General features: G+C 43.7%; 1 protein-coding gene across 1 annotated transcript in view; it reads left to right on the plus strand.

Annotated features, from left to right (window-relative positions):
* The window catches only part of mpped1 (metallophosphoesterase domain containing 1), a 67984-nt gene that overhangs the window by 6674 nt on the left and 35416 nt on the right, over positions 1 to 25894 (plus strand). The window contains exon 3 of the mRNA XM_070991651.1: positions 13438 to 13663. Coding sequence (XP_070847752.1) covers positions 13438 to 13663 — 226 coding nt within the window. The remainder of the gene's footprint in view (positions 1 to 13437; positions 13664 to 25894) is intronic.

Consider the following 25894-nt stretch of genomic DNA (forward strand, 5'->3'; position numbering starts at 1 on the left):
GAAATGATTAATTAAGCATTTAGTAAATCTCTACAAAATGATTCAACAGCACTTAAGTAATTTATGAAGAATATGTGGCAAACGTCGGTTTTCAGCTCCTCATATGTGAGGATTTGCTGCTGGTGTTTCAGTTTTGTTCAGACAAATCTGTGATGGGATATTTCAGTATTTTCTGAATGTTTATAGAAAACTGTAAATGATGGAGGCATTCACCTGTGATGAATATGATTGTTAGCTGAAGGCCTAATTCAGTCTCGTTTCTTACTTAGAACTATTTCCAAATCCTCTGTTGCCTAAGAATCGTAGAGCTCAGCCTCCTCATCAAATGCAGTGTAAACATTGTCTTAACGGTCTCACTCTGTGAGGAAGATAAATGTAGTCTGGCTCTGTGTACTTGTTGGATGAAGTTCTTTTTCATGGACTATATAAAACATGGACGTAGTCTGTGATGTCACCCACTGGTTTCTGATGAGCCCTCATAAAGCTCAGTGATGGCGGCTTCAGCCGTCGCCATTTTGGCAGTGCCTGACTCCGCCTAACTCATGGTCAATCCAAAAATGGGCAAAGTAGTGGAGGGTGGGTGGAGCTGAGGCGGCCGAATGAAGCCCGGATGCTGAAACCTAGCGGCAGCTGTCAATCAGGGTGGCCATGCCTATAATTAATAAGTATCTAATTAATCCCCTGTGCAGTTGTCATGAACAGGGAAGTTAACTATAGAGACCAAAACCGTTTTTTTTTGTTTGTTTGTTTTTTTTGTTCCAGACTGTAAACATGTTTATTTCTGCTGTAAAGTTGGGCATTTTAACATGGCGGTCTGTGGGGATGGATTGGCTTTTGGAGCCAGCCTCAAGTGGCCATTGGAGCTGTCTTCATTTTTCAGCCCCAGAGGTTGCTGCTGGTTCTCTTTCCGCCATTGGTTTTTGGTTGACATACACATTTTTTAGTTTAGAGTTTTATTCCAGTAGCATGTAACAAAAGAGCTAAGGATCAAGAGCATCTGCACTTTTTTTGGGTCGCGACATACAACTCAGTTCAACTTTACTGTCATTGTGCTCGCATGCAATTAAATACAGTCTTCTGTCTACAGACAGAACTGCTGCATCCGCGTGCACTGTATGAAACTTTGGGAAAAAAATGCGTGAAACCATAATGATTTTGAATGGTGTAAAGGTTAGTTTAGGATTACGACTTGCAGGTTTTGGTTTAAAGCTCTTTCTCTTTCTGCAGAACTTCCATTGACTTCCATTTATTGAAAATCAAAATGGCATACTCTTGAAACTCATTAATGTCCCATTTCTGCTTGAATGTGTCCTGTTCAGTAAAAATTAATGTAAAGGTAGAGCTCTGACACTGCATGATATACCTGGATTTCAACTGTTTGTGGTGGTCAGAAGACTGAAAACAGAATTCTCCACTGCTCCAAACGGCGATTTCTGATTTTTAATGGCGTGATAGGGGTTGTTGTCCAGATTGGAGTAAATGTGTTGTTGTACTTCAGAGGTGTGGAGGACTAGGAAACATCTGATTTTGACAGATTGATGACTCAAGTTTCGCTGAGAAAAGGCATGAAACAGACTGGTTACTAGAATCAATCTATAACTATAAATTACTAACAAAAGTTTATTTTGTGTGTAATAACTCTTTAAGTTTCAAGTGTAAACCACCACAGTGAACAGCCAGTCTGGCAGTTTTTTTTTTTGTCTTTTTTTTTTTTTACATTTGTAATTTAAGTGTAGTACAGTGTAATGTAAGGCTGACAATCATTAATACCGCCTTGCACACAATTAGCAATTTTCAAGAATTCAGAAGTCTGTAAGTCTGATGTTGATACCATTAGAAAATTGAAAGAAGTCAGCAGCTTCCTGAAACATTCTAAACTCAAAACCTGCATAGACTAAAACTGGTCTGGTCCTCTGAGGAAAATCAATCATGAATCAGCTTTTTTAAAGTATATTCTTTTTTTTTATGGTTGTTTACCTCATAATCTTTACTGAGAAACTCCTAGTTTACCTTTACTGCCATTGTGTGTGTGTGTGTGTGTGTGTGTGTCTTTAGGGTTAGGCCAAGGTTAGGGTTAGGGTTAGGCACGTACAGTAGCAGTGATGGTTAGGGTTACAGTAAGTCTCCAGGAAATTAATTTAAGTCTATATAATGTCCCCAAAAGTGATGGAAAAACGACTCTGGGTTTGCGTGTGTGTGTTAAACACTAATTTTCTGACTAGCACATTGTGCAGCCTGAAGAGCCGTGATGGCTAAAAGGGCTGTTAGCGTTGTTGAAAAGCCACCGCTCGTGCAGAGTGCAAGCAAGTGCTAGATTGTCGGGAATGGAGGCTGATTACGCGGGACAGGTGAGAGGAGAGACAGGAGGGAGACTCAGAAAGAGGAAGGGTGGAGAAAAAAGGCGTTCGCGAGGGCGAGAGGCAGACCTCGAGCTCGCAAGCAGCACCACTTCAGTCCAATTGTCTCCAATAATGGCTTCTTTGATCAGCCTTTCAGCACACACTCGCGGCTTGAGCGCACACACGCCAACAAGCATCCGCGGGATTTCGTAAGCCGAGCCAACGCTTCTCTGAGTGTTTGCGTGTTTGTTTGTGTGCGCTGCCCTCGCTGTAGTCTTGAGTGGCGTCTTTATTCATGCCCTGTGATAGCGTGAGCTGGCGGAGCGGAGCGGGAATATACTGCAGTGAGTGTTGTGTTTAAATATGGATCTCATTGTGCTTCGGAGTTGACTCGGGGTCAAGAGAGGAGCAGCTTTAATTCTTAAAGGCTTTGTTCTCTCGCTCTTTCCTTCTGTCTGTCTCCGAGTCTGACTTCAGTTCAGTGGCTGCTTTACTGCCATCGCGTACACACAGATCATAGACGGACAACAGTACTGGAGATTCACTGTTGGAATAAACTAATTGATTAACAACCAACAGGCTATTTGCAGTGTTTTTCTGTCTTGTATGAATAATTTCCCTTCACAGAATCAATTAAATATTAAAAGGACATTTGTGGCATTTCCTCTCTTATATGAACTCCACTCATGAGGTTAATCCAGGTGAAAGAACATCATCCCTTTTCCCAAAGCAGAGGGGTTTTTTTTAAAGTAATACTCCAATACTTGATTAAATATCTCCCACCTGTGGTTGGCATGTTTATCTCTCTCTCATGCAGAGCTGTAGCTGTAGTCCACGTGGATTCATGGCACTTCCAGTTGTTTCCAATGCTGAGCAAAGATGCAGGAAAAAAGGTGTCAAACTGACTACGGCTTCCAGCATGTCAGCTTTCAAGTCTAAAGGGGGGGTTATGTAATACCTGAGATGTACTGGCTGATTTTAGCTTATCTCCGATGCAGTATGTCAGTATCAGCATGTGTCGGTCAATAAGGCACAACAAATTGACCACCCCTGTGTAAAAATCCTCTAGCATGTTGTGTCAGACATGGTTTTTTTCCATAAAAAAGTTCAGAAGTACACCTACTCCCTCTCACTCTGTGAAAACTTCACAATCTATCAATGTGCAGATGTTGCTCATTTCAGAAGTTTAGCTGCTGAAGACAAGATGTCCCCTGAGATGGAGGCTTCAAGTCTCCACATCACACTTGTCTACACGTGTAAGTTGCACATCGCATCAAAGCAGATTTGATGTCACTAAATCCTGCCTGTGAGAATTCATGCCTTTGATTGAAGGTGAGCAAATCACCTCAATCTGCACCCTGGACAGGCTCACTCATTCACAAGCACACACACAATTTAGGTGAGGGGCCACCTGTACACACATTTAGTAGATATGAAGAAAATTAGCTTTGCATCAATGACATGTTTGCAAACATTTGCACAATTTACACATCGAGCAGTAAGAGAGCTGCATTCCCTTTCATTATGATTCATGTTGGTGGCTGCCCGCATGCATGGTTTTGATATCTACCAACCCATGGGAAAAATATCTGCCTATTAAACTACTAAATGCTCCAAACCAGCGAGTTGCAGACCTTGCCTGCCTCTTTCTTCTGGGCAGGTAGTGCCTGTTCTGGCCTGCTGGTGCTGGAAAAGGGTTTTATGAGAGAACAAAGTGTGGACAGAGCTTTGTAAATCTGAGTGGAACTGCATGTGAGTTTGGCCTTTCACCCTGCACAGTCATTTGATCCTTTGTTAATATGAAAAACATGAATGCACTTTGAGGGTAAAAATAAATGCGCAGTAACTGCAGAGGACGGGAGAGATCATTGAAACTGAAGTAACCCCAACTTTCATCTGAGTATTGAGACTTGCCCCAGCGTCCCCGTCATAAAGAAACAACCCCCGGCCGCTCACTCTCTGACTCTGGGTTGCGAGGTCTACAGCCTTTGGCACCTCTGCTCCGACTCTTTATTTAGCGCCTGCTCTGCTCTGTTCCCCTTAACTGCTGAATAATAGATGAGGGACGACCATGATGCGATTGCCGTGTTGGCACTTTAAATGCGAGTGTGTGTTTTTTCTTTGCCCGGGAGAGGGAGAGTGTGTCTCATGCTCCGCACCTGCCTCTGCAGCTGTGTGTGTGTGTGTGTGTGTGTGTGTGTGTGTGTGTGTGTGTGTGTGTGTGTGTGTGTGTGTGTGTGTGTGGATGTGTGATTTCTGCCCCTCCATCTCCATCTCCATCCTCTGTCAGGTGTTGTCCTCCCCCGCCTCCCCTCTGGACCTCCTCTTCACCTCCTCAGCTTGCCTCGTCCTCCTCCCAGCTTGCTCCCTTTAGCTTGGTAACAGTGAGGGCATTAAACTTTCATGACTGCTGTCTTTTTCTGGCACGCTCTTCTTCTTCTCTCCTCCTTTGCTCCCTTTCTTCCGTCCTTACACCCTCCCTCTGCTCCCTCTATTCCTTCTCTTGCCACTTTCCTCCTTCCTCTCTCTCTCCTCTTGTCTAGTTTGTCCTTCCTCCACTGAGCCTAATTTTCCTTCATTCTCATTCTCTCCCTCTCACCACTTTGCTTCCTTCCTATCTTTTTTCTTCACCCCCCCTCTCTTGTGTTTACCCAGCAGTGAGTGCTGCTGGAGGAGAGCATAACGAGGAAGTTTGACACTCCTTTATGGTCTTTAACATTGGGAAACTCGACAGAATTTCAAGTGACTGTAAATTTAAGCAAACCATTTCCCATCTGTCCCTCACTGCTTTTGTGTCGTCTATTTGCACACTTGAAAGAGTGTGTTCCTCGTGTGTGTCTGTCTGCGTGCATGAGGGAGAGGAAAAAGACACAACAAGATGTGAAAATGGACTTAGGAAACATCTCCACTTTTTCGTTCAAACAAGTTCTTTTTTTTCCCTCCGAGTTCAGAAAACAGTTGGAAGAGATTGAAGCCTGTGGATATCACTTATGAAATGATGGTTCTCATCATGTCCCCCCCCGTCTCAGTCTCTGTCTCAGATTTATTTTCTGGGTCAGCGTCGGTGCATGTAATTTGCTGTATGTAAACTGTTGCTGAATCTGCATTAAGCCTCTCTTTAGAAACAGACAGCTAACAGACTGAGCGAGGAGGGGGAGGATGGCCAAGTGAAGCAATGCGCTGTGAGCAGCTCAGCAATGATTTCACCCATTTTAAATAGTGAAAAATGGAGAATCAACATGTGGTCAGTGCTGATACTGTGGTCAGTCTCATTACTGATTAAAGTTTCAATCACCATATATTCTACATACTATTAAACGAATAGAACCTCCAAGTAGTTTAAACCTACATACAAACTGTTTACAGTTACTAACATTCAGGTTATATAAAGTGTGGTTTGCGTGTTTTAGTCCACAAATTACAACCCCTGCTGATGATTTTGTTTTGAGATTACAGTAATGCTTTCCAGGCAGCCTGTTCCAGTTTCCTTTCATTTTATGCCACTCTGAAAACCGACTAGCAGAGACTTGGATTTGACTGAGATCGGTAATCCATCACAGCGAACACTTGGATCGCCTGCCATATTTTGTCAGAGTGACATTGTCATCATGTACCATATTGAAAACTCCTCCTTGTTACTGTGTTCAAGGACTCTCTGAGAGCCCCTGGTGAAGCTCCTTACATGTGACTTCATGTATAACAGAGGAGACGCGTGAGTGTCGACAGCGTCCACGGGCCAGCAGCTGGAATCAGACATAGCAAATCAGAGGAAAGAGGAAGGAAAGCTTGAGATGTGCTCTTGAGCACATCAACTTGGGACTGTTTTCAGAACAGTCCCAACTGCATTTCTGTCTGATATACTAGCTCTAACAGAAACATAAAGGTACATACTGAAGAATACGGCAGTTCGGTTGAACATCGGCTAAATGTGGCGTCTGTAGAAATCCAGTTTAAAAACAGACATGGGACAGATGGCGAGTGGCCAGTCATTTAATTCATCAGCATTCATCAGAAGCCCACGTCGCTCGTTCTGAAAGTTGCAGCTTAATCTTCAACCACTTTATCCTGGAGGCGACGTCGTCACACTGAACGTGGAAGTGGAGCAGACAGGATGAAAGAGACAGAGATGGAGTGTAGGAGGGAGAAAGAGAAGAGAGAGACCACCTACAAGGCCGCTTGATGATGCGCTGTATCTGTCTTTGTCACAGCTTCTGTGTGTGCGCGTCTTTATGTTTGTGTGTACGTAATGCATTATGTTCAGTGAGGACATTGTGAAGTGTTAGGAGGTGCTGCTGTACACAGATAAAATGTGTGTTTTGGATGCACTGCTCAGTAGGTGGTGTTTGTGTACGCCGTCTCATAATTGCTGGCTGTCTTTGTTTTGCGTCTGCTTGTATGATTGTGTGTGTACACGTTTGTGCGTGTGTGTGCCTGTGTGGTTGTGTGTGTGATGAGACGCATCAGTGTGTGGGTGGTGAGTTAAATGAAACGAGTGAGTATTAAGTTTAAGCCGAGGTGAGAAGGCGGAAGCCTCGCTGCTTCTCTTCCTCCATCATCCATCTCTACCTTGTTGCATGTCTCTCCCTTACTCACCTCTCTCTCGTTCTCTCTTTCATGTGACATATTACTTTCTTCTCTCACATCCAGTCTTCCCTCTCTGTCTCTGACTAGTACACACACACACACACACACACACACACACACACACACACACACACACACACACACACACACACACACACACGCTGTAAAGGAATTACAACTTATCCGAGCTGAGTCTTTAGCTTGTCTGTCTTTGAACATCAGTGCAGTTGCTTTTGAAGCTTCCCTTTGAATTATTGCATTTGTGTTTAAGCACGCACAGATAAAGGCCGGCTAAAGCTGCACTGTTTGGCTATAATCTCAGTATGTTCTATACGTAAAGAAGACATGCATAAGCTGCGGGGCGGATGCGCACAAACAGGCATATGTGCTTGCAATAAATCCAGACACAGACGCAGAGTTTGGAATTAAAAAATAATTCTGGTTTATCGCAACTTGGATCTTGTTTGCTGGGCTCTGGCCATCCCTTCATTTCCATAACAAAGTCCGACATGGCAAGAAACAGGAGCAGTTAGATGATCAGACAGGTTGTAAACAAGCCAACAGTTTATCCGATTATCTAGCAGCAAGTGCATCTGAAATGCTGGTGAAATTGCACAGGAAAAAAAAATGTGTTTGTGCGATTCAGGGCAAAGTTGAAGCAAGCAGTTGGTCTGCAAAGTGGGATGGATGGTTACGAAGGCACTTTGGCTGATTTTACCTTTGGCAGTTGTGGAAAGAACTTCAGGGCTGTACAGTGCAACATAGGCCGTGACGCAAAAATGGGTCTGTGAGATGAATGAAATGACAGTAGCACCATGTGACACAGCTTTGAAACACTCGTCTGGATGGAGATCAGTTTAAGTTAGCATGGCTGTAACCAAAGCCGCCTGTGAGTGTGAGGTGAGGTATTCTGCTCTGTTGTTGTAGTCTGTCTTATTTTAAAAATCATGCCCTGGCTGCGTAGAGTTCAGCCATCCAACATCAATTCCCATAATTCCTATGGAACAGCCGCCATATTGGTAGAGGGAAGACGTGCCTCCTAATGCATATTACAAATTAACATGCATCTTGGAACATAACATAGCAACTTAATAAGTCCAGCACGGCATGGTGGGAAATGGAGGCTATAGCTCCAGCTTTCAGCAAACTTGATGCAAAATATGTGTGTACTGACTACGGTAAGCAGCACTCTGCTCCACTGAGGTTGCCAAATGTAGATAAATATATTTATTCAGTGCCTTTTTATTGAGCATCAGCCTCACGTTTATGCGCGTATTGTCAAAAAAACACACTCGCTGTGTAAATATGCTTCAGGTGGCGGTCACGCCCATGAGACACCAGCCTGCATGGAGCCGGCGCAGACAGCTGCAGACATTAAAATGAGATTGTAAATGAGATTGTAACTGTTACGTGAGACGTGCGTCTCAGAAAGCTTGTCTGCAAAAGCAAAACTCCTCTCAAATACATAAGCTAAGTAGCGATAGCATTATTATTCCACACCATAACATAACCATAATATGCCATGAAATATACCAAGTCATACTTCTGCAGTTCATTTGGTGAAAGTAACGCAAAAGCAGTGAATTATTTTATCAGCAATTACATAAGAAAAAGAATTATTCCGATAATCAGAAAATGCTGGATATTGAATCTGATCATCGGCCAGGCTGATCTTCAGCTCAATTCCCAAAGTGAGCGACGCGTCAGTGAAACACACCTGAACGTTTGGCACGCGGAACAAAAATGACACACTCTCTCTTCTAAATCTGCTCCATAATGTTGCCTCAAACACAAATGTGCTGGTGAAATGAAGCACCGGGAGTGGTTTGATACCATCATTAAACAAAAATCTGACGCTTTAATTTGCAATTCATTTAACTACACACACAAGAAAAAAAGTGTGCATGCTATGAAAAATAAGATCCAATTATCTGGACTTTTCTCTTAATTTAAATTTAGCAGAAACTTTTGGCTTCTGCTTCTTGTACACATGCATTCACTGATATGGACACACACACTGGTATTAATTTAAGCATTTTGGCTTGGCAGGAAATATTTGGACCCTGTTTTCTGCAACTGCACACACACTCATAGATGCTTGAGACATACACACACACGCACACACTTTAGTACTAAGTTATTTGGCAGGACGTTTTGGCTACTAGTTTTTGGTATCGACGCACACACACACACACTTAGGAATTAACTTTGTCTTGGCAGGCAGGACATTTCTGGCTTTTTTGTTTCTGCATGCACACAGACACACATAGCCGAGCGGACACATACACACTCACACAATGGGCAGTAATCCCCCTGTACATGCCAGAGCTTTGGGCAGAACGGGGATTTTCCTCTTCAAAGAGCAGACCACCCATTGCAGCGTCGGAACAATGGTGGCCGAACTCCGGATGGTTTCCTGTGGCGTGGGTGGGAGTCCGCACATAGAGATACTGTAGCCCCTGTTATGTATAGACACACAAACAGTCATTCACATTCACATGTCAATATGCACAGAGATTATGCTCGAGCCCTCTGGGTTACATGCATACATGCAGGCCGCATGTGGCATGTTTACACACACATTTACACTCACACAGGCCATCTTGTGGAGCTCATGGGAGGATGGAGGTTTTTGTGGTGACACACAGACACCAGATCTGGGATGTGTATGACTGGAGGAGGGGTGGGGGGGGGCAGGTGCTTGACAAAAGAGCAAAGACACTGAGCGAGAAGGGACTGAACCAGAACCCGGAGAGGAATAAAGGGATGAAGGGACAGAAGGGCAGACTGAAGTCCAGCTGTTTCCACTCCAGAACGCAGCCTCGCTCGAAGCCTGTGCTGTCCTGTGTTTTCCTCCAATCTTTGCACTCCCTCTCGCTCGCTTGGTGATTTAGTTTTTTTCTTCTTCTTTTGTTATTTTTTTGATGCGGCAGAAGACGCGCCTGTCCACCCTGCACCGCTGCTGATTCCCTCGCAGATGAATTAAAAGTATTTGTTGCTGAAAAGCAGCCTTTTGAATTCAAAGACAAAAGATGGCGGGGCTACAGTGGCCCGTGTGTTGTGGGGGTATGACGCCCCAAATGTTTAGATGCCCCCCCCACTCACACACTTCCACCCACATCCTCTCCTCTTTTCTTCTCTTTCTTTTGTCACAGAAGCCACACATTCATTCTCATCTGATGCAGAAATTGTGTTTTTGTGATTGATTTGTTCATTGTGGACATGCACAATAACTGTATTGCTGAATTTCTTGCTTTTTTTTGTAGTGTTATTATTTCTATATTGACAGCAGTTGGCAGGGAGGGAGAGTTCCTATGATAAACAGATGCACCCGCTCGCTGCCTTTAGTCAGATTCAGCTTTACAAGGTTCAGCTAGTTGGTATTCTCACATTGTCATTTTGCAGCTTTTTTTTCTTGGGGAAACTTTCAAAAAATTCATCCATGAAATTAAAATTTAATTTTGCTAAGTAAGAGCCTGTGTGTGTGTGTGTGTGTGTGTGTGTGTGTGTGTGTGTGTGTGTGTGTGTGTGTGTGTGTGTGTGTGTGTGTGTGTGCAGGGGGGTGGCGGGTATTTGTGTCCAGCTGGTGGAGTTTTATATTTCTCCCTGTGATTTATTTCTCCCGGTTTACAGTTGGCCGTCAAACTTCATGGGTGAAAAACTGCTCACGTTGCAGAATTTCTGAGGAGACACAGATAGTGTTTATTTGTTGAAAATTTATGAGCGCCTTGTTATGTCGCTGTCTTTGCCTTGTTGCCTCGCTGTCTGTCTTCCCTCGGGCTCACACGTGCACGGACACACATACAGTGCATTTGTTTCCATAACTTATTTTTGATGCTTGCATTTTTGGTATTTAGCTGATGATCCGTCCAAAGCGGCTTCCGTTCGTTCCCGTCTGTCTTTTAACACCTCTGCAGTGGCTTTAGATGATCCCCTTTGAATCATTATGTTATGTTTATTTGCACTATCCCTGACCTGATGTGGACTAGGAAAGAAGTATTTGATATATATATATACTGTATGTATATAGAAACTTTCGAGCTCAAACACCAAAGACTAAAAGTTGCTTCTTCTTGACCTCACTTCATTCATTTTTCATATATACTTTGCATTTTTGCTATGCATGCAATCTCAGGTCAGTCCAGTTTTCATCACTTCACACTCCGGCTGCTCCGCTCTTCAAAGCCTGAAACAACAAGCTAAACAAGTCTCCAGGTAGATGCGGCGCTCCCATGCAGCTTCTTGGCTCCTTTCCTGGCAAGCTCTTTTTCCGAAAACTATCACAGTCATCATTAACACTGCAGACAACAAAACACGTGTTGTCTGATAAATTTCTAGCGTTTTTATGAGGCAGAATGAGATGCAATGAAATGAGATTTGCACATGCTTTAAGCAACAACCTTAAAAATGAGGAATGGGCTGCGACACTGTTAGACTAATTGTTTTATTTCCAGTTTTTCTCAGTGGATATCTCAAAACCTTTTATATCTCATAACATTGTGCATGGATTGGTGCCACATGGGGTTGGACTCTTGAATTACTGAAATTACCAGTCCAGTGTGTTAGGAGCTCCAAAAAAGCTCATCAACATAAAAGTTTTTCAAGCACTTTGCAGCCAGTAAAATGACACTGTGGGTCCAAAGGTGTATTGTTTGCTTGACTATACACTTGACAGTGCAGTCTTTCCAGTGTGAACACGCTGATGATACTGTGACACACTTAGAAAATGTGAGGGATTTAATACATTTTGGAGCTGCAAGAAGGCATCCCCATTACCCTCAATGTTTTGCATGAAATGGAAATAATGATGGAATTTTTCTTTCCTTCAACCTTGGTTTATCCAGGGACACCACTGAACACCACTTCAAATGACAAAGTCTGACGAAAAAGGAATCTAAAACATCTTTCGATTGTGCGGTGGCGTGTGTGGACGTGTGCCTTTGTGGAGGTGCAGCCCCTCATTTACGGGGCTTTTTTGGTGCCTGCTTGACAACTAAACACAAGCCCTTCTGCCAAACAAATAGGAGCAGTGTTGGGGAGAGGGGGCGGCCCCCGGCCCAAACTGCAGTGATGGGCACTCTGACAGCTGCTTTCATCTTGTTATTATTCCTCCTTCACACTCAAGGATTTTTGGGCTTCCTAAAGTATTTCTGTCGCTCTCTCCTTCCTTTCCCTCCCTCTATCCCCCCCACTCTTTCTCTCTTTCTTTCACTGGGCTGTGATTGGCTGTTGTGACAGAGCCGTCGCCGGGCTGTCAGCCTCTTCTAAAGCTCAGTTTAATTACTCCTTTTCACTAACATGACACGTTCATGCACAGATGCATGCAAACTCGCACACACGAGGGAAAGTCACTCACAAACACACATGCTGACACACAAACCGATGTGCTCAGCTGCACGCCGCACCGTCCTGGCAGTAATAATAAAAAAAAAAAGCCATTGTGATTGAACTCTCCGTCAGCCGCTCTACCTGACAAAGCAGACCCCCAGATGTTTGTCAGTGCTGGCTCTCTGTTTCCTCAGCAGAGCTTTGAAAACATCATGTAGATTTGTGAAGGGCCAGCCGCCGCTAGGTTTGATGGGCGCAGATCGATTGCGCGCCCTGCTGTGCCAGGCTCTGAATAGCCAATTAAAGCCATTGAGAAGGAGGAGAAAATGGGGGGTGATGCGAAGGAGTGGATGTTTGATTAGAGGAGGGTGATGAGAGAGAAAGGCAGGAGAGATGCAGCAGCCGTTGCCATAGTCGGTAAATGTTTAATATTCTGCGTCGTAAACTTCACGACGATCATTCTCTCCGCTTTCCCTCCTCATCATTCCTCCAGATAAAGATTCCCTGACGGATGCATTCAGCTATGCTTCCATAAACAGACGACAGCAGTGCACTGGGTTGAGACCTTGACTGATGGAGGGAAGCTAAGGCAGATGTACAGATTTGCTAGAAATGGAGGAGAAAACAATGAGAAAGCCCCGTCGCATGTGAATGCCAAGCTGTCTGGGATGGCTTTCATGTCGTTCTCGATTTTCCCTCTCCTCCATGTCCTTCCCCACGCTGTCTGCCCCACCTCTTTCATTCATTTTCTTTCCCTCCACCCTTTCCTACATCTCCTGTCTCTCCGTCTCCCCTACACATGTCCTGATGTCTCCCTCAATTGTCTAGTTCCTCCTCTGCGTGGCCTTCGTCTTCCTTCTTGTCTCCTCTCCTTTCCTTTGCTCTCTTGACTGTACCACTTCTTCCTTTACACCTCTCCTCTCCCTCCACTCTTATCTTTTCTTCTATACCCTCTCTATCCATGTAATTTATCTTTGTACCACCCCATTTCTTGCTTTGTTACCCCTCATCTGTCCTTCTTCATCAAATTGTGCCTTCTATATATTTCTCCTTGTCACCACACAATCTCCTCCTCTCTCTCATTTTCCTTCTTCTTATCTCTTTCTCCCTTTCTTCCACCCCTGTCCTCCGCCTCGCACCTTTCCTATTTTTCACTTCTCCATCTCCCCCTCTCGTCCCGTGCCAGGTACCCTGCCCTACGACATCAAGATAGTAATCGCTGGAAACCACGAGCTGACCTTTGACCAGGAGTTTATGGCTGACCTGATCAAGCAGGACTTCTACTACTTCCCATCGGCCTCCAAACTGAAGCCAGAGAATTATGAGAACGTCCAGTCGCTGCTCACCAACTGCATCTACCTGCAGGACTCCGAGGTCACCGTGCGGGGCTTCAGGATCTATGGCTCCCCCTGGTGAGTAACCCCCTTCTGCTCTGCACACAAGAGCCAACACCAAGCACAGGTGCTGAGAAAAAGCACTTCGGTGGTCCCAAGTGCAGTCATTTTTCATAAGACTGAAGAATATCATTATAGAAGTATCTTTTAATTGCAGAATCCTCAGACCTACATGTCTCGTAGGGCAGGAATGGTCCATGAAACAGGTGAAGCCATTGCTGGTGAATTCAAACATCTTTGTCTGGAGTGCTTGCAGGTGATTTTTTGCCTTTGTGTGTGCACAGAACATTCGCCACAGGTGACCACAAGCAACAAAAAATCTATTTAAAGGTCCACACATGTCACACAGATTCAACCTCTTCACATTCATAGCTCACAATTTTGAATTTCAAGTTCACGTTCATTTCTTTTTTCCATTTGGTTTCACAGAGAGAAACTTGACAGTCATGTGATGTGGAAAATAGAAAAGAACAGGCAGAAAAAATGCAAGTATTGTGAAACTAATGTGTTTTGTGCTGTGGACCAACGCAGCAATTACACATTTTGATGTGAGACTGGCTTGTAATGTGATCCATGACTTGGTGCCAAAGTTAGAATGCTGGGATTGTGACAGCGCTCTCCTACTGTTCTCTTTTCATCTGTGCATCATTGAATCATTGAAATGAATCATTTATATGCTTCTTTATTTAGCTTTGACTTTCATTGCTTTCTATTTTTCTACTTCAACTCCTTGTGGACAGACCGCTCTGCTCTGTGTATCACTCACGTTGTGGGAACATAAATCTGTTTATACATTCACTTAGTGGGCACTCGTCTTCCTTATGGGACCAAACAAGAGTCCTCATAACATAAATCATTAAGTTTTAGAGTGAAGACTTGGGTTAGGGTTAAGATTAAGGTTAGGTTTAGGTTTAAGGTTAGGCAAGTAATGGTTATGGCTAATGTAAGTCTCCAGGAAATGACTGTAAGTCTATGTAAAGTACCCAGAAGTGATGGAAACATGACATGTGTGTGTGTGTGTGTGTGTGTGTGTGTGTGTGTGTGTGTGTGTGTGTGTGTGTGTGTGTGTGTGTGTGTGTGTGCATATGTATATAAGCACATGCACATACAGTATGATGTGATTTGTGTGTATGTGTTTTAGTGACAGGTTCCTGAGGACAGTCTTTGAGTGTGTGCATGTGTGTGTGTGTGTGTGTGTGTGTGTGTGTGTGTGTGTGTGTGTGTGTGTGTGTGTGTGTGTGTGTGTGTGTGCGTGTGTGTGTGTGTGCGCGCGCGCGCGCCCCCAGTGCATGGTAATTGGTTTGTTGTGATAGCAGGGTCCCCTGAGTTTATTGCTCAGGCCACAGCAGAGCGCTGCCCGAGGTGGAGCGAGAGGAAGAAAGAGATGGAAAAGAAGAAGGAGAAGAAGAAGAGAGAGAGGGAGACAGTAAGAGAACCCGTGGAGAGCAGGCAGAGACAAAGGAGAGATGTCGGAGAGAAGGAAGAGGTGGTGATGGAAGGAGAGAGACAGACAGAGGAAGGGAGGGATGGAAATTTAGGGAGAGATGGTTTTACTCATATTCACCAGCTGGCCCCAGCTGGTGTCACGGACACATGAGGTGACGTGTGTGTGTGTGTTTACGAATATCTCTGTCTGAATGTATGAATGTGTGTGTCCACTGTCTGTGAGTGTGTGCACCCGTTATGCTCTCACTCGCCTTGGACTGCATGCTTGCGTGTGTGTGTGTGTGTGTGTGTGTGTGTGTGTGTGTGTGTGTGTGTGTGTGTGAGAGAGAGCCTCTGGGTGTGTTCCTACAGCACACAGGGCCTCCAGCTGGAGGCTCCTTGTGTCCCCCTCTGCTCCCATCTTCCCTCCTTACCTCCTCCATCTATCCTCTGCTTCCTTCCATTCATCCTTCTTTCCTAGCTTTCTCCCTCAATCCCTCTCGTCCATCCCTCGGTTATCTTTTCTTCCTTCTTTGGCTCTTCCTTTTTCCTCCCTGCCATCCACTATATTCTTCCTCCTGCCTTTCCTTCCTCCATCCGTTCAGTCCCCTCACCTCTGTTCCCTAAACTCCTTCCTTCCCTCTCTTACTTTCCTTCTGTGCACCCTTTTCATCTCCTCAATCACTTGATGGGCTCTCCTCCACGTGCTCCACTCTCTGGCAGGACTAGTTATACAGTGCCTGTTCCGGTCCCTCCGTCGCCATGGCAATGCCAGGCTGGTGCTGCTTTATGGCCCATGGATTACCACCCCCACCCCACCACAACCACTACCACCACCACCTCGCCCACCCTGAGGTACTGCTGTCTGACCATCAGACCGCCTGCTTATCTGAGTGCTTTACAGTCTCTCTCTGTGAGTCTGGAATCTGACCTAACAAGAAATTTATCCAATAATGATCTAATAACTGAAAAGCTGTCCTGTACTGTCAAACAAAAAATAATCACTTACAACAGCATAAACCAATCTTGCAATCAGGTCTTGTTGCTTGAGTTGCAAGCAGTTTCTTGCATAAGTTTGTAGCAGCAGCATGATTGTTGTTCACAACCAGTAGCTACAACCTGAAACTGAAATGTGAAGCATTACATTTGAAATTATTAATGATTAAATATATCTGACATATTGAAATGACAGTTTTAGCATCCTTCCTTTAACACCTTAAGTTTACAGTAACATCCTTCTTATATTGGAGATCCTGGAGCGAAAATGTCTGGCAGTGTGGCGTTATGGATGGCAATGTCGGGCTGTTGGTTGGTCCACATTTTGGTCAAATATCTCAACAGCTATTGAGAGGACTGCCATGAAATTTTGTACAGTCATTCATGTTCTCCCGACTCCCAGTGAATCTGCTGATCCGCTGACTTCCTCTCTTGAAGTTCAAACATGGTTTTGAGTGAAATTTCTCAACAGCTGTTGAATGGATTAAATGTGGTGCACACATTCATGTTGCCCACAGGTAAAAATCTCAATCTGGCCATTACTTATGCAAAACTTGTAACATTCCCATCAGCCTCAGCTGCATATTGTCTTTAGTGCTAAATAACAAATGTTAACATTTAAACTCAGATGCTAAACATTTTACCTGCATTGTGCAGCCTCACCGAGCCGCTAACGTGGCTGCAGACAGCAAACAGTGATGTCACAGAGGGGTGTGTCTTTTCATTGACTTGGCTGAATGTAGACACACGGCTAGCAGAGGGCACATTAACCAGAAAGCAAGCTTCTTTTTGGCTGTTATGGATGTTATTAAACTGAGGCTGATATGATTTTAACTGGCACAAGCTCTTAGCATTGGTTAGAAGTGAGAATCATGCTAACATAACCTTAATGTTTTCTAAATTGGTCTTTGCTACTGAAAATGAGGAGATGAAAGGCTTGATGAGGCTTAATGTGAGACATGAGTGAATTTGGGTATTTGTCGACCTGGGATCTGATCCCGGTCAGCAAAATGTTGCCTAAGATGAAGGTGGGGAGAGTATGGATGGAAAAATTTGGAAGAAGTGAAAGACTGGTGGAGGTATCAGAGAAAAGGGAAGGAGAACAGTGAAAAGAGGAGTGGAATGGAGAAGGAATGGTGGAAGGAAGCAGGAGAGGGAAGGATGATGGGAGTAGTCTTCATCTTCTTCTCTTTTCCCATTTCCTGTGTTCTGATCCCGTTTCTTCATTCTGTCTCTCGCTTCCTCTCATCCTCCATCATGTTGTCTGCCACTGTCTTAATCTTTCCGTTTCTTCTTCCTCCCCCATCCCTCCATCCATCTGGCTTCGCAGGCCACTTTCACTTGTTCCCTCTGCCATCCCCTCCTCCTACGTCATCCTCTCCCTCTTCTCCACAGAGGTAGTCTGATCCTGTATGCTTCTCAGCGGGTTCCTCCAGTCCATCCCACGCCTGGATCGCTCTCACACACATATGCAAACACACAAACACGCCCAATTACACAGCATATCCCCATCCAAACCCCTCAACATCCCAGCCTAAATTAGATCCCGCTTGCTCCATTCTCTCCAAACCCTCCACTGCACGAATCGGTGGAGCAGAGGGAGGGTGTGGGGCCGCCGCTCCGCTCCCTCCTCCTGACATTAATGTGACTTTACAAGTCATTTGTCACAAGCGTATGGGTGTTAGCCACAGAGAGAACCGCGGTGGAGAGCAGAAAGGAGGTAACAAAATTAGAAAGGGTAGACAGTGGCTTAATGTGTGTGATGTGTATGGCTGCAGTCACGCAACTCAGTGATTTCAGTCACTCTGACTTGTTCCTCTACATTTCACAGAGAATAGCCATCCGTCCTGACTGCTTCCTCACTCTCTGACTGGGTGACGCAGCACATGAACTGTTTGGCTTTTGGTTTGCTTGCAGTCTGCAGTTTGGTCGCTGCAGACCAAGGCTAAAAACTACACTGTTGTCTTGCTGATGTCATCCTGCATCATCAGGACCCACATGGGGAACTCAAATTCTGGTGAGTGACAGCAGGTCATGCAGCACGTTAATGGTGCACACTAGTGAGTGCTTATGCTCACTAGTGAACTCAGAGAGAAATAACTGATTGTGAGCATTGTTCCTATTATTAGACTCCATGTCAGCCGCATGTTATGAATGACTAACAGGCTGAGACAGGAGGAAAAAGATGTGTGCGATACAAACAGGGGGAGCACTGTTAGATCACTGCATCACAAGTCAAGTTGGAATGAACAATGCCTCTTTAACCCTTTTAAACATGATGTAATGTCGCCTAATGTAATGGTAAAATATGCATGACATGATTATGTTGGTTTCCCAATGGAAATATTGCTTTGTAATGAACATTAAGCTGAATGAGCCCACCCAGCCATTGTTTGAATGAAATATTTTTTGAGGATATTGAGTGTGTAGAGTCGGCATACTGCAGCTGTGGTGGTGTTTGCTATGGAAATCACTATGCATTGCAAGATCTTTGACTCTGTTAAGCTATATATGCTATTTTTTAACTAACTACAGCATACCAGAGGTACATATACAGCTAATTTAGAGAAAGAAGAAAAAAAAAACATTAATTAAGTGTATGGGTGTGCAGAAGCTTTGATTTATTTGCTAAACAAATACAGTCCAACAAGTCAGAATCTTTTCCAAAAATAATAATCAACAACAGGAGCTAAGCAATGCAGGAAAAATGTTCCGCACCTATATTTAGGCTCCCATTTTTATCGGGTGTCAACTCCCTCCACCAAAGAAAATGTCTTACATTTACTCTCCCAGTGAGCCTTGAAGACTTATTTTCCTTCCACTAAGAACAAATAATGATGCCAGTGGGGTGAGAGATTTCCACTTGTTCCCTGTGTTTTACCCATTGTTTCAGAAGTGCAAGAACATGATCTGCTGTAGATGTGTTTAGTTGTAACATTAGAGGACTCATGACATCACATTAGAAATGAGCACATTCCAGCATTTCCATACCATTTTAGAAGCATAGAATTAGAAGGTATTATCTGTCCTTCATTTATTAATTAGAATTGAGCTCCATCTTTGGATTGCTGGACTGAATATTGCTTTAAAAAAATCAACTTTTGAAATTAAATATTCACACAGAAAGTACATAATAGTTTCACCAGCTGGTATCACAGATCTTGGATGCTCAGTATCTCAGAACTACTCTCTACTCATAATTTAGCAACTAAGATGCTCGGCAGCAGAAACCAATCTGGCAACCTCGGCAGATTACATCTGAGTCATTATTAATAATGAGCTGTATGGCCCGGACACACAGCTTTGCACATTTATGGATCTGCTCCTCCACGAGCACAAACACAGCCATGAGTATGCGCTTCTCGCTCTGTGCAATTTTTTCATCAGCAGCCAATTAAGAAGAAACTCATGTCTGATAGGAAGAGGAGTGAAAACATCTTCTAGTCTAACCAAAGCCTTTATCACAGTGATTCATTCTGCTTTGAATATGCTGTCTGTATCACACTCAAACTCAAGGCATTGCAGGACTTTTTCCTAAACTCACAACACAACACTTGACATGTTTGTTCATCTTTAACATGCTGTACATGGCAGTTTCATTAATTCTGTAGACACTCTATAACTGATCTATAACTGATTAGTCGATCAACAGAAAATCAACCAGCAACAATTTTGATCAACAGGTAATCACTTAAGTCCTTTTTAAAGCACAAATGCCAACGTTGATTGGTTCCAGCTTCTAAAATGTCAATATTTGCTGTTTTTTCCAGTCCTCTATGACAGCAAACTTAATGTCTTTGGCATTTTTGACTACTTTCTGACATTGTATCCACAACACAATCAATCAGTTTTAGTTGGAAATAGCTGTCATGTGTATTAATAATCTATGGCTGCAGTCTTACAGTACGTGATGGAATAATAGATAGATCATGTAAAATAATTCATGTTTACACGATGGAGGATGGAGAGCATGCTTGATGTTGTACTTTAGTGGTGCAAATTTCAAACAAATGTGTGATTTATCAAATGATATGGAGTGACCCTGGGGCTTGTTCCTGGGCGGTCAGGCTGAAATCAGCTCTGTGAGTGGGAGTGTGATGCTTCACGTACTGGTGTGACATGAATTCCCATCCAGGAAGTCCAGTTTGAGTTCAGATCCTTTAGTTTGAAGGCAGACGCCAGAACATAAGGACAGCGGTCTCACACTCAGAGACAGCATTTACACCTCTGAAAAGTTATCACAGGGGCCGTGAGTTGATGATCTGTCATCCTGACGGTCATGAGGTCGGGTGTGTATTTGATTGGCCACTGCAGCACCATGTGTGTGTGGATCCTCCAGGCAGACTGGCCTCATTCAAACCAACGATGCGTCTTAGTCTGTCTCTTAATACTCTACAGCTTCACTACACCTTAACTTGAACTTTAAGAACAGCTCACAAATATGTTATAGTTTCATTTAAAAAAAAAAAAGAAGAAGAACGGCTCAATAACCTCCCTAAACAGCTGCTCACTGCAGTTTTTAACAGACGTTGCTCAAACAGGTGTGTGAGGCAGCTGGACGGTGAATGTGGGGTCAAAATAAACTACAGCGTGTGTGTTCATGGTGTTGAAGGAGCAGTGCGGCTCACTGCTGTGTTTTTAATAGTGTCTCAACAACGATGAATATCAATGGCACGGAGGAATAAGATATATTAGGCTTTGAAGCACACACACAACACTTGTTAGGAGGATACATTCATTGTTGGTTTGGGTGTTAAAAATATAGAACATCGCCACCCTTACCCTTTAAAAATGTAGCCTATTTTCCAGGCAACAGCAGACATGTAAAACCTTGACAAGAGACTATTTAGCTCGAGGGTCTCTAACAGACACTTCGAATAATTGAATTTTAGGGGGCAGCCCTAATAACTTTGAAACTAATAGGGTTAGAGACTTGATTCCAAATCCTAAGGGGATGTTTTGTAGGGTCAAGATGTAAGTCTAACTTGCAGAGAACTGCTCACTGTATGAGAGCTGTTCTCTGCAAGTGCCTTCTTGTATTTGAGTACTTTTTGCTGTTGAACTCAGCAGGAGGGTTGAGTCAGCGAGGACAGGCAGGAGGCAGACGAGGAGAGGGCCAGAAAAGTGTCTATATGAGTCGGCGCTAATGGGTTAAATCTCTTTAAATGTTTATAATGATGGTCTCTGACGAATCTAAGACAGGCGGGGGAGACGGACGGCGCGCTCGCAGACGCACACAAACAGGCACGGGGATGAGAGAGACAAAGTAGTCTGTTTGTTGATGGGGGATTTGCACAGAGCGACAGGGGAGAGAAAGCGAGAGACCCTTTTTTCTTCTTTAAATGAAAACGGCAGAAATGTATCGCTCCCCACTGCTCCGCGTGGAATAATTAAGGACGGAGATGCAAAAGACTCCTTAATTAGATTTTTTAATTATTGAGGATTCACTTCTCCTTCTATAGTGGCCCAATTAAGAAAGCTCATCAAAAACTAAAGAGATGAAGAGAGGCCTCCTCCTCTTCCCTGCCCCCCTCCCCCCACACACATCTCGTCTTCTCCCATCTCCTCTTCCTCAACTCTCTCATTTGACAGAAATGGACTACCTGCGATCCGTTTGATGGCTTGTCCTCGCTGATGAGCGAGAAATGGAAGGGACTCTCACCGACTTTAATTAACTTGCTTGTTTTCACGGCCTCGCTGAAAGTAAAGGAGAGAGGGAGGGAGAATGGAGGGGTGGAAAAGGAGAGGTAAAATGCAGCAGTGGTGCGTAAAGCCTTTCCTTTAAAGATAATGAGTCTAATGATGGTGGAGATGGCATGAAGGTAATTTGACCTTTTTTCTCTGAGCTGTTGGAGTTTGCTTTGTTCTCCCACCGACGAGGAAAACACTTCAGAGAAAGACGAGTTGAGAGATGGAGGAAAAGAATGAATGAGTGACAAATCCAGCATCTGAGAGGACTGCCAGTGGTGTTGCATGTTTTAGCCCATTGACTGCAAATTGTGTTTAGTTTACATTACTGCCAACCATTTCCCAAAGCATTCTATGTTTGCAGGCTGACTTCCTTCCTTCCAGGCAGCCATTGGTCTCACTTCATTTCCGGATGCTATGAGATCAACTTGTAGAAACGTAGAGGGAGATGGCTAATCCATCAGAGCGAGCATTTAGTGGCCTTTGTTTTACACTGTCATCATGTGGTAATGTGGTTGCAAACAGGGACCAGCTCGAACAGCTCGTGTTGGTGCGTTCAAGGACAGTCTGATGTGAAGGTGTGAGAAATGGCGGCAAAAAAAGCTGGAAATGAAACGCAGAAGACACACAATAAGCACGCATAGACGCTGCGAACAGGTTGCAGTTTTGCAGCCAACTCTCAAATCTTAGGTGCTAGAGTTTCGTGAAATGCTCATCACCAAGCCACGTTGACCTTGTGTTCAAATTCTTAAAATTAAATTTTCTTCAGAAGCAACCTCATGTGGTCGTGCAAATAATGACAGTCCTCTCTTAAAGGCAAAGGTGCATGTAGTGTAATATTATACAGCCATAAAAGCCCTTACGCCTTGTTCACACACATATTTTCAAAGGCAGCAGGCTGTCTTTTGGCTCTGATGAATCTGTAACTTTTGGCCGTGTTTGTGTTGAGCACCTAACTTCCATTCTTATCTCTAATAGGGCAGTTTATTGTAACATTAGCACAGTACTGGCACATGTCAAAATAGCTTGTTTCCAGAGTGACGGATCGTTTTTGTTAGCATAGCTGAGGGTTGTCGTCTTCAGAGCTCCGAGGAAGTCACGCTTTTGCCAAAACGTCATCTCATTGAGTAAAGTCTAAGCTACATATCCATCATTCTAAGGTGCTTTGACTTACTATGAATAACTTACTATACTTGTTTGACGTTTAAAGTTTCTGAAGAAATCTCGAGGCGGAACTTTTCTCAACTCCCCCGCTCTGCACTGCTGGGTCTTTGCAGCTGATACCATCCTGCCTTAAATTCAAAATGACTCTCACCACACTAGTCTGCAAATCTTATCCTGAGTCCTTGAATATAGCCGGGGGCTGAAGGGCGAGGTTGTTGTGGACAGCTGGGCTTGCAAGGTGTGTAATTTTGACAACATAGGCTTCCTCAAAATAATTGATGTCAGTTTCTCATACTCATGACCCTGATCTTTATCTAACTGTAGCCAAGAAGACTGAAATTTTATTATTGGCCTTGACAGCAGTCGTTAACGATCTAATAACTGGGTCTGAAGTTTCTTCAGTCATCGTAACTTAACCAAATGTTAATCATGGAACAGAAAACAGTCAAAGTTGTTGTGGGTTGGGTCCTTGAAAAGCTCTGATCAATGATCTATTTCGTTGTTCGGTGTGATGGATCCCTTGCACAAGTTTAGAAGTTTTTCCAAGTTCATTTTCCATAGTCTGCGGAAATGAACTGAAACCAATGGCTGCCTGGAAGGAAGGAAGTCAATCTAAAAACATGTGGTATTAGACTGTCGGCAGCGACGTAATGTATGCACGTTTTGTAGTCAATGGGCTATAACATGCAGCACCACTGGTGTGCTGCTTTAAAGATGTGGAAAGACAGAGAGACGTACAGTTGGGAGTTCATGCTTTTCTGGGCCTCCTCACCAGAGCCCACACTAAATTAACATCCGATTCACTCTGAGACTCTCAGCCCCCCCTGGGCCCTGTCCTCTCCTCTCTCTCCTCCCCTCCTCTACCCCTTCGTTCCTCCATCTCCCACCTCCATCCCCGTAGCCCTTGCATTCCCACAGGACCCAAATAAAGTAGCCTACGAACACTGAACATTAATAAACGGGTGCTTAAGGGGCTTGGTAGAGGAACGAAGAAAAAAGAATTGGCCTACTTTAACACTTGTCACTTTCCCACCCTCTCACACATCTCTCCCCCTTCCCCTTTTTTCTTCCTACTGCTCTCCAATTTCAGTAAGTGCTGCCAGTCTACAGCCCTGTAGCTGAATAAACAGTTATAGAGGGAGGTAGAGCAGGCGAGAGGACATTTACTGTGTCGTTTCCCTGGAGGGATTTCTCTTTAAATTACCTGTTAAATGGCCTCCAGGGGCAGGACTTCAATGTGCGTGGGTGTGTGTGTGTGTGTGTCAGTCAGCAGTTGTGTGTGCTTGTGTGTTATGGCACGCTACAGGGCATTTTCCTCCATTTCACACATGCCTTCCCTCCCCAAGGCATGTGGCATTGTCGAGGAAAAAAACTGAATTAAAGTGATTCTGTCCTTATGTTCCTCCTCGCCTCAGTCTCTCTCTTCTCGCCTCTCCACACACACACACACGCTCACGCGCCGCTTCCTACCTCTTCTTCTTTCCATCTCGATAGTTCATCAGCGAGCGGTTATGTTCGGTGTTTGACCACAGAGTCGGAGGAGTCAGGACGCCGTGGACGCTGCAAAAAAGCGTCCATGCTGGGAAGTCATATCGTCTCCATTTCTGTCCCGAAACCAGCAAATGAGATGATTCTGCTCCCTCTAAATACAGCTTCTTTTATTGCAGCAATTCTGCACAAACAAATGTGTTCACTGTGAAACAAGGCAGATTAACTCGGATTGATCCACTTGCATTAGAATGAGCCTTTCAAGCTAGATAAACATGTTGATGTACTGAAATTAAGGCACATTTTCTCGCTGATTTTCTGTGTAGAGAATACGGCCAATCACACCTTTGTATACTCTGACATTGTTTGACTTATTTAATTGGAATTCCAGGTGTTATTTTGTATTCAAGTGTTGTAATTGACTCTTTTGTGCTGTATACGTTCACATTGTTATGCAAACTGATTTCACTCATGCATTTAGCAGAGTGCCTATTGGTCTAAACTCATTGCATTCGGTTGTTGGTATTCTACATAGATGAGAAAACAGTACTGGTAGCTGTAAGACCAAAATTGAGACTTGAGACTTTAAATCTCAGAAGGTCATAAACCACATCCTTAAACCCTCCTTATGAAGTTCCTTTGTTTGCTGGTTAGCCCTCTGCCTCTGTTGGCTAGCTGGCTGACAAGTAAAACTTGCTTTGTCAATGAAACTTTCCACAAATTCTGCTACAATAATGGTGGTGGTATCACCAGTTTTGCATAATGAGTCGTAATTTTTTGCTCATGAAGTGAACACTAACAGATGTGGCTTTTGTTTGACAATCATGGATACAATGGCAGGGACTGTATTTGAAAAGTTAGTTGCTCCTGTTCATTTCCGTAGCTGTAATGGTTACTTAAAAAAAAAAGTTTATTACCGTATGTGTCATTGCTAAAAATGCATATCCTTCCTAAACAAGAAGTTTCCTCGACTTTGATACAGATCCAGCATGTCTTGAGGCTGCATTGCATATTTTGGTTCATCCAGTCTGTGGTGCGTGTTTTTTGTGATTTCTCTCTGTTGATTGTTAAATGTCAGTGCTCTTGAATTTCTGGTGTGGCTCTGTTGGGAATGTCTCAGAAGCATGTTGTGTTGTTTCCGTTTTGCCTGTTAATCACTTGTCCCAGCCAGTTTTGTTTTTATTGAAGTTCTAAAAGTGTTTTTGGGTTGATTTTTTTTCCTTCAAATCCGATCAAATAATCTGTTAAAATGGATTTTTTTTTTTTTTTTTTTACAGATTTCATTTGCATTTGAAATAAGACCAATTAACTCACCCAAATGGCAAAGAAGTTCAGTCAAATTGTTTTATGAAAATTATTATTTGATTCTTTAATTCTGACTTAATACAACATTAAATAACTTGTTAAGGTGCATGTTTCCTTACACAAGATAATTTGCATTGAAAACACAAATAAGGTTTTGCTCCCCATTTAAATGGGGTTGTCAGC

This window comes from Chaetodon trifascialis, chromosome 22 (genome assembly GCF_039877785.1).
Source record: "Chaetodon trifascialis isolate fChaTrf1 chromosome 22, fChaTrf1.hap1, whole genome shotgun sequence".
In the NCBI taxonomy this organism is placed as follows: Eukaryota; Metazoa; Chordata; class Actinopteri; order Chaetodontiformes; family Chaetodontidae; genus Chaetodon; species Chaetodon trifascialis.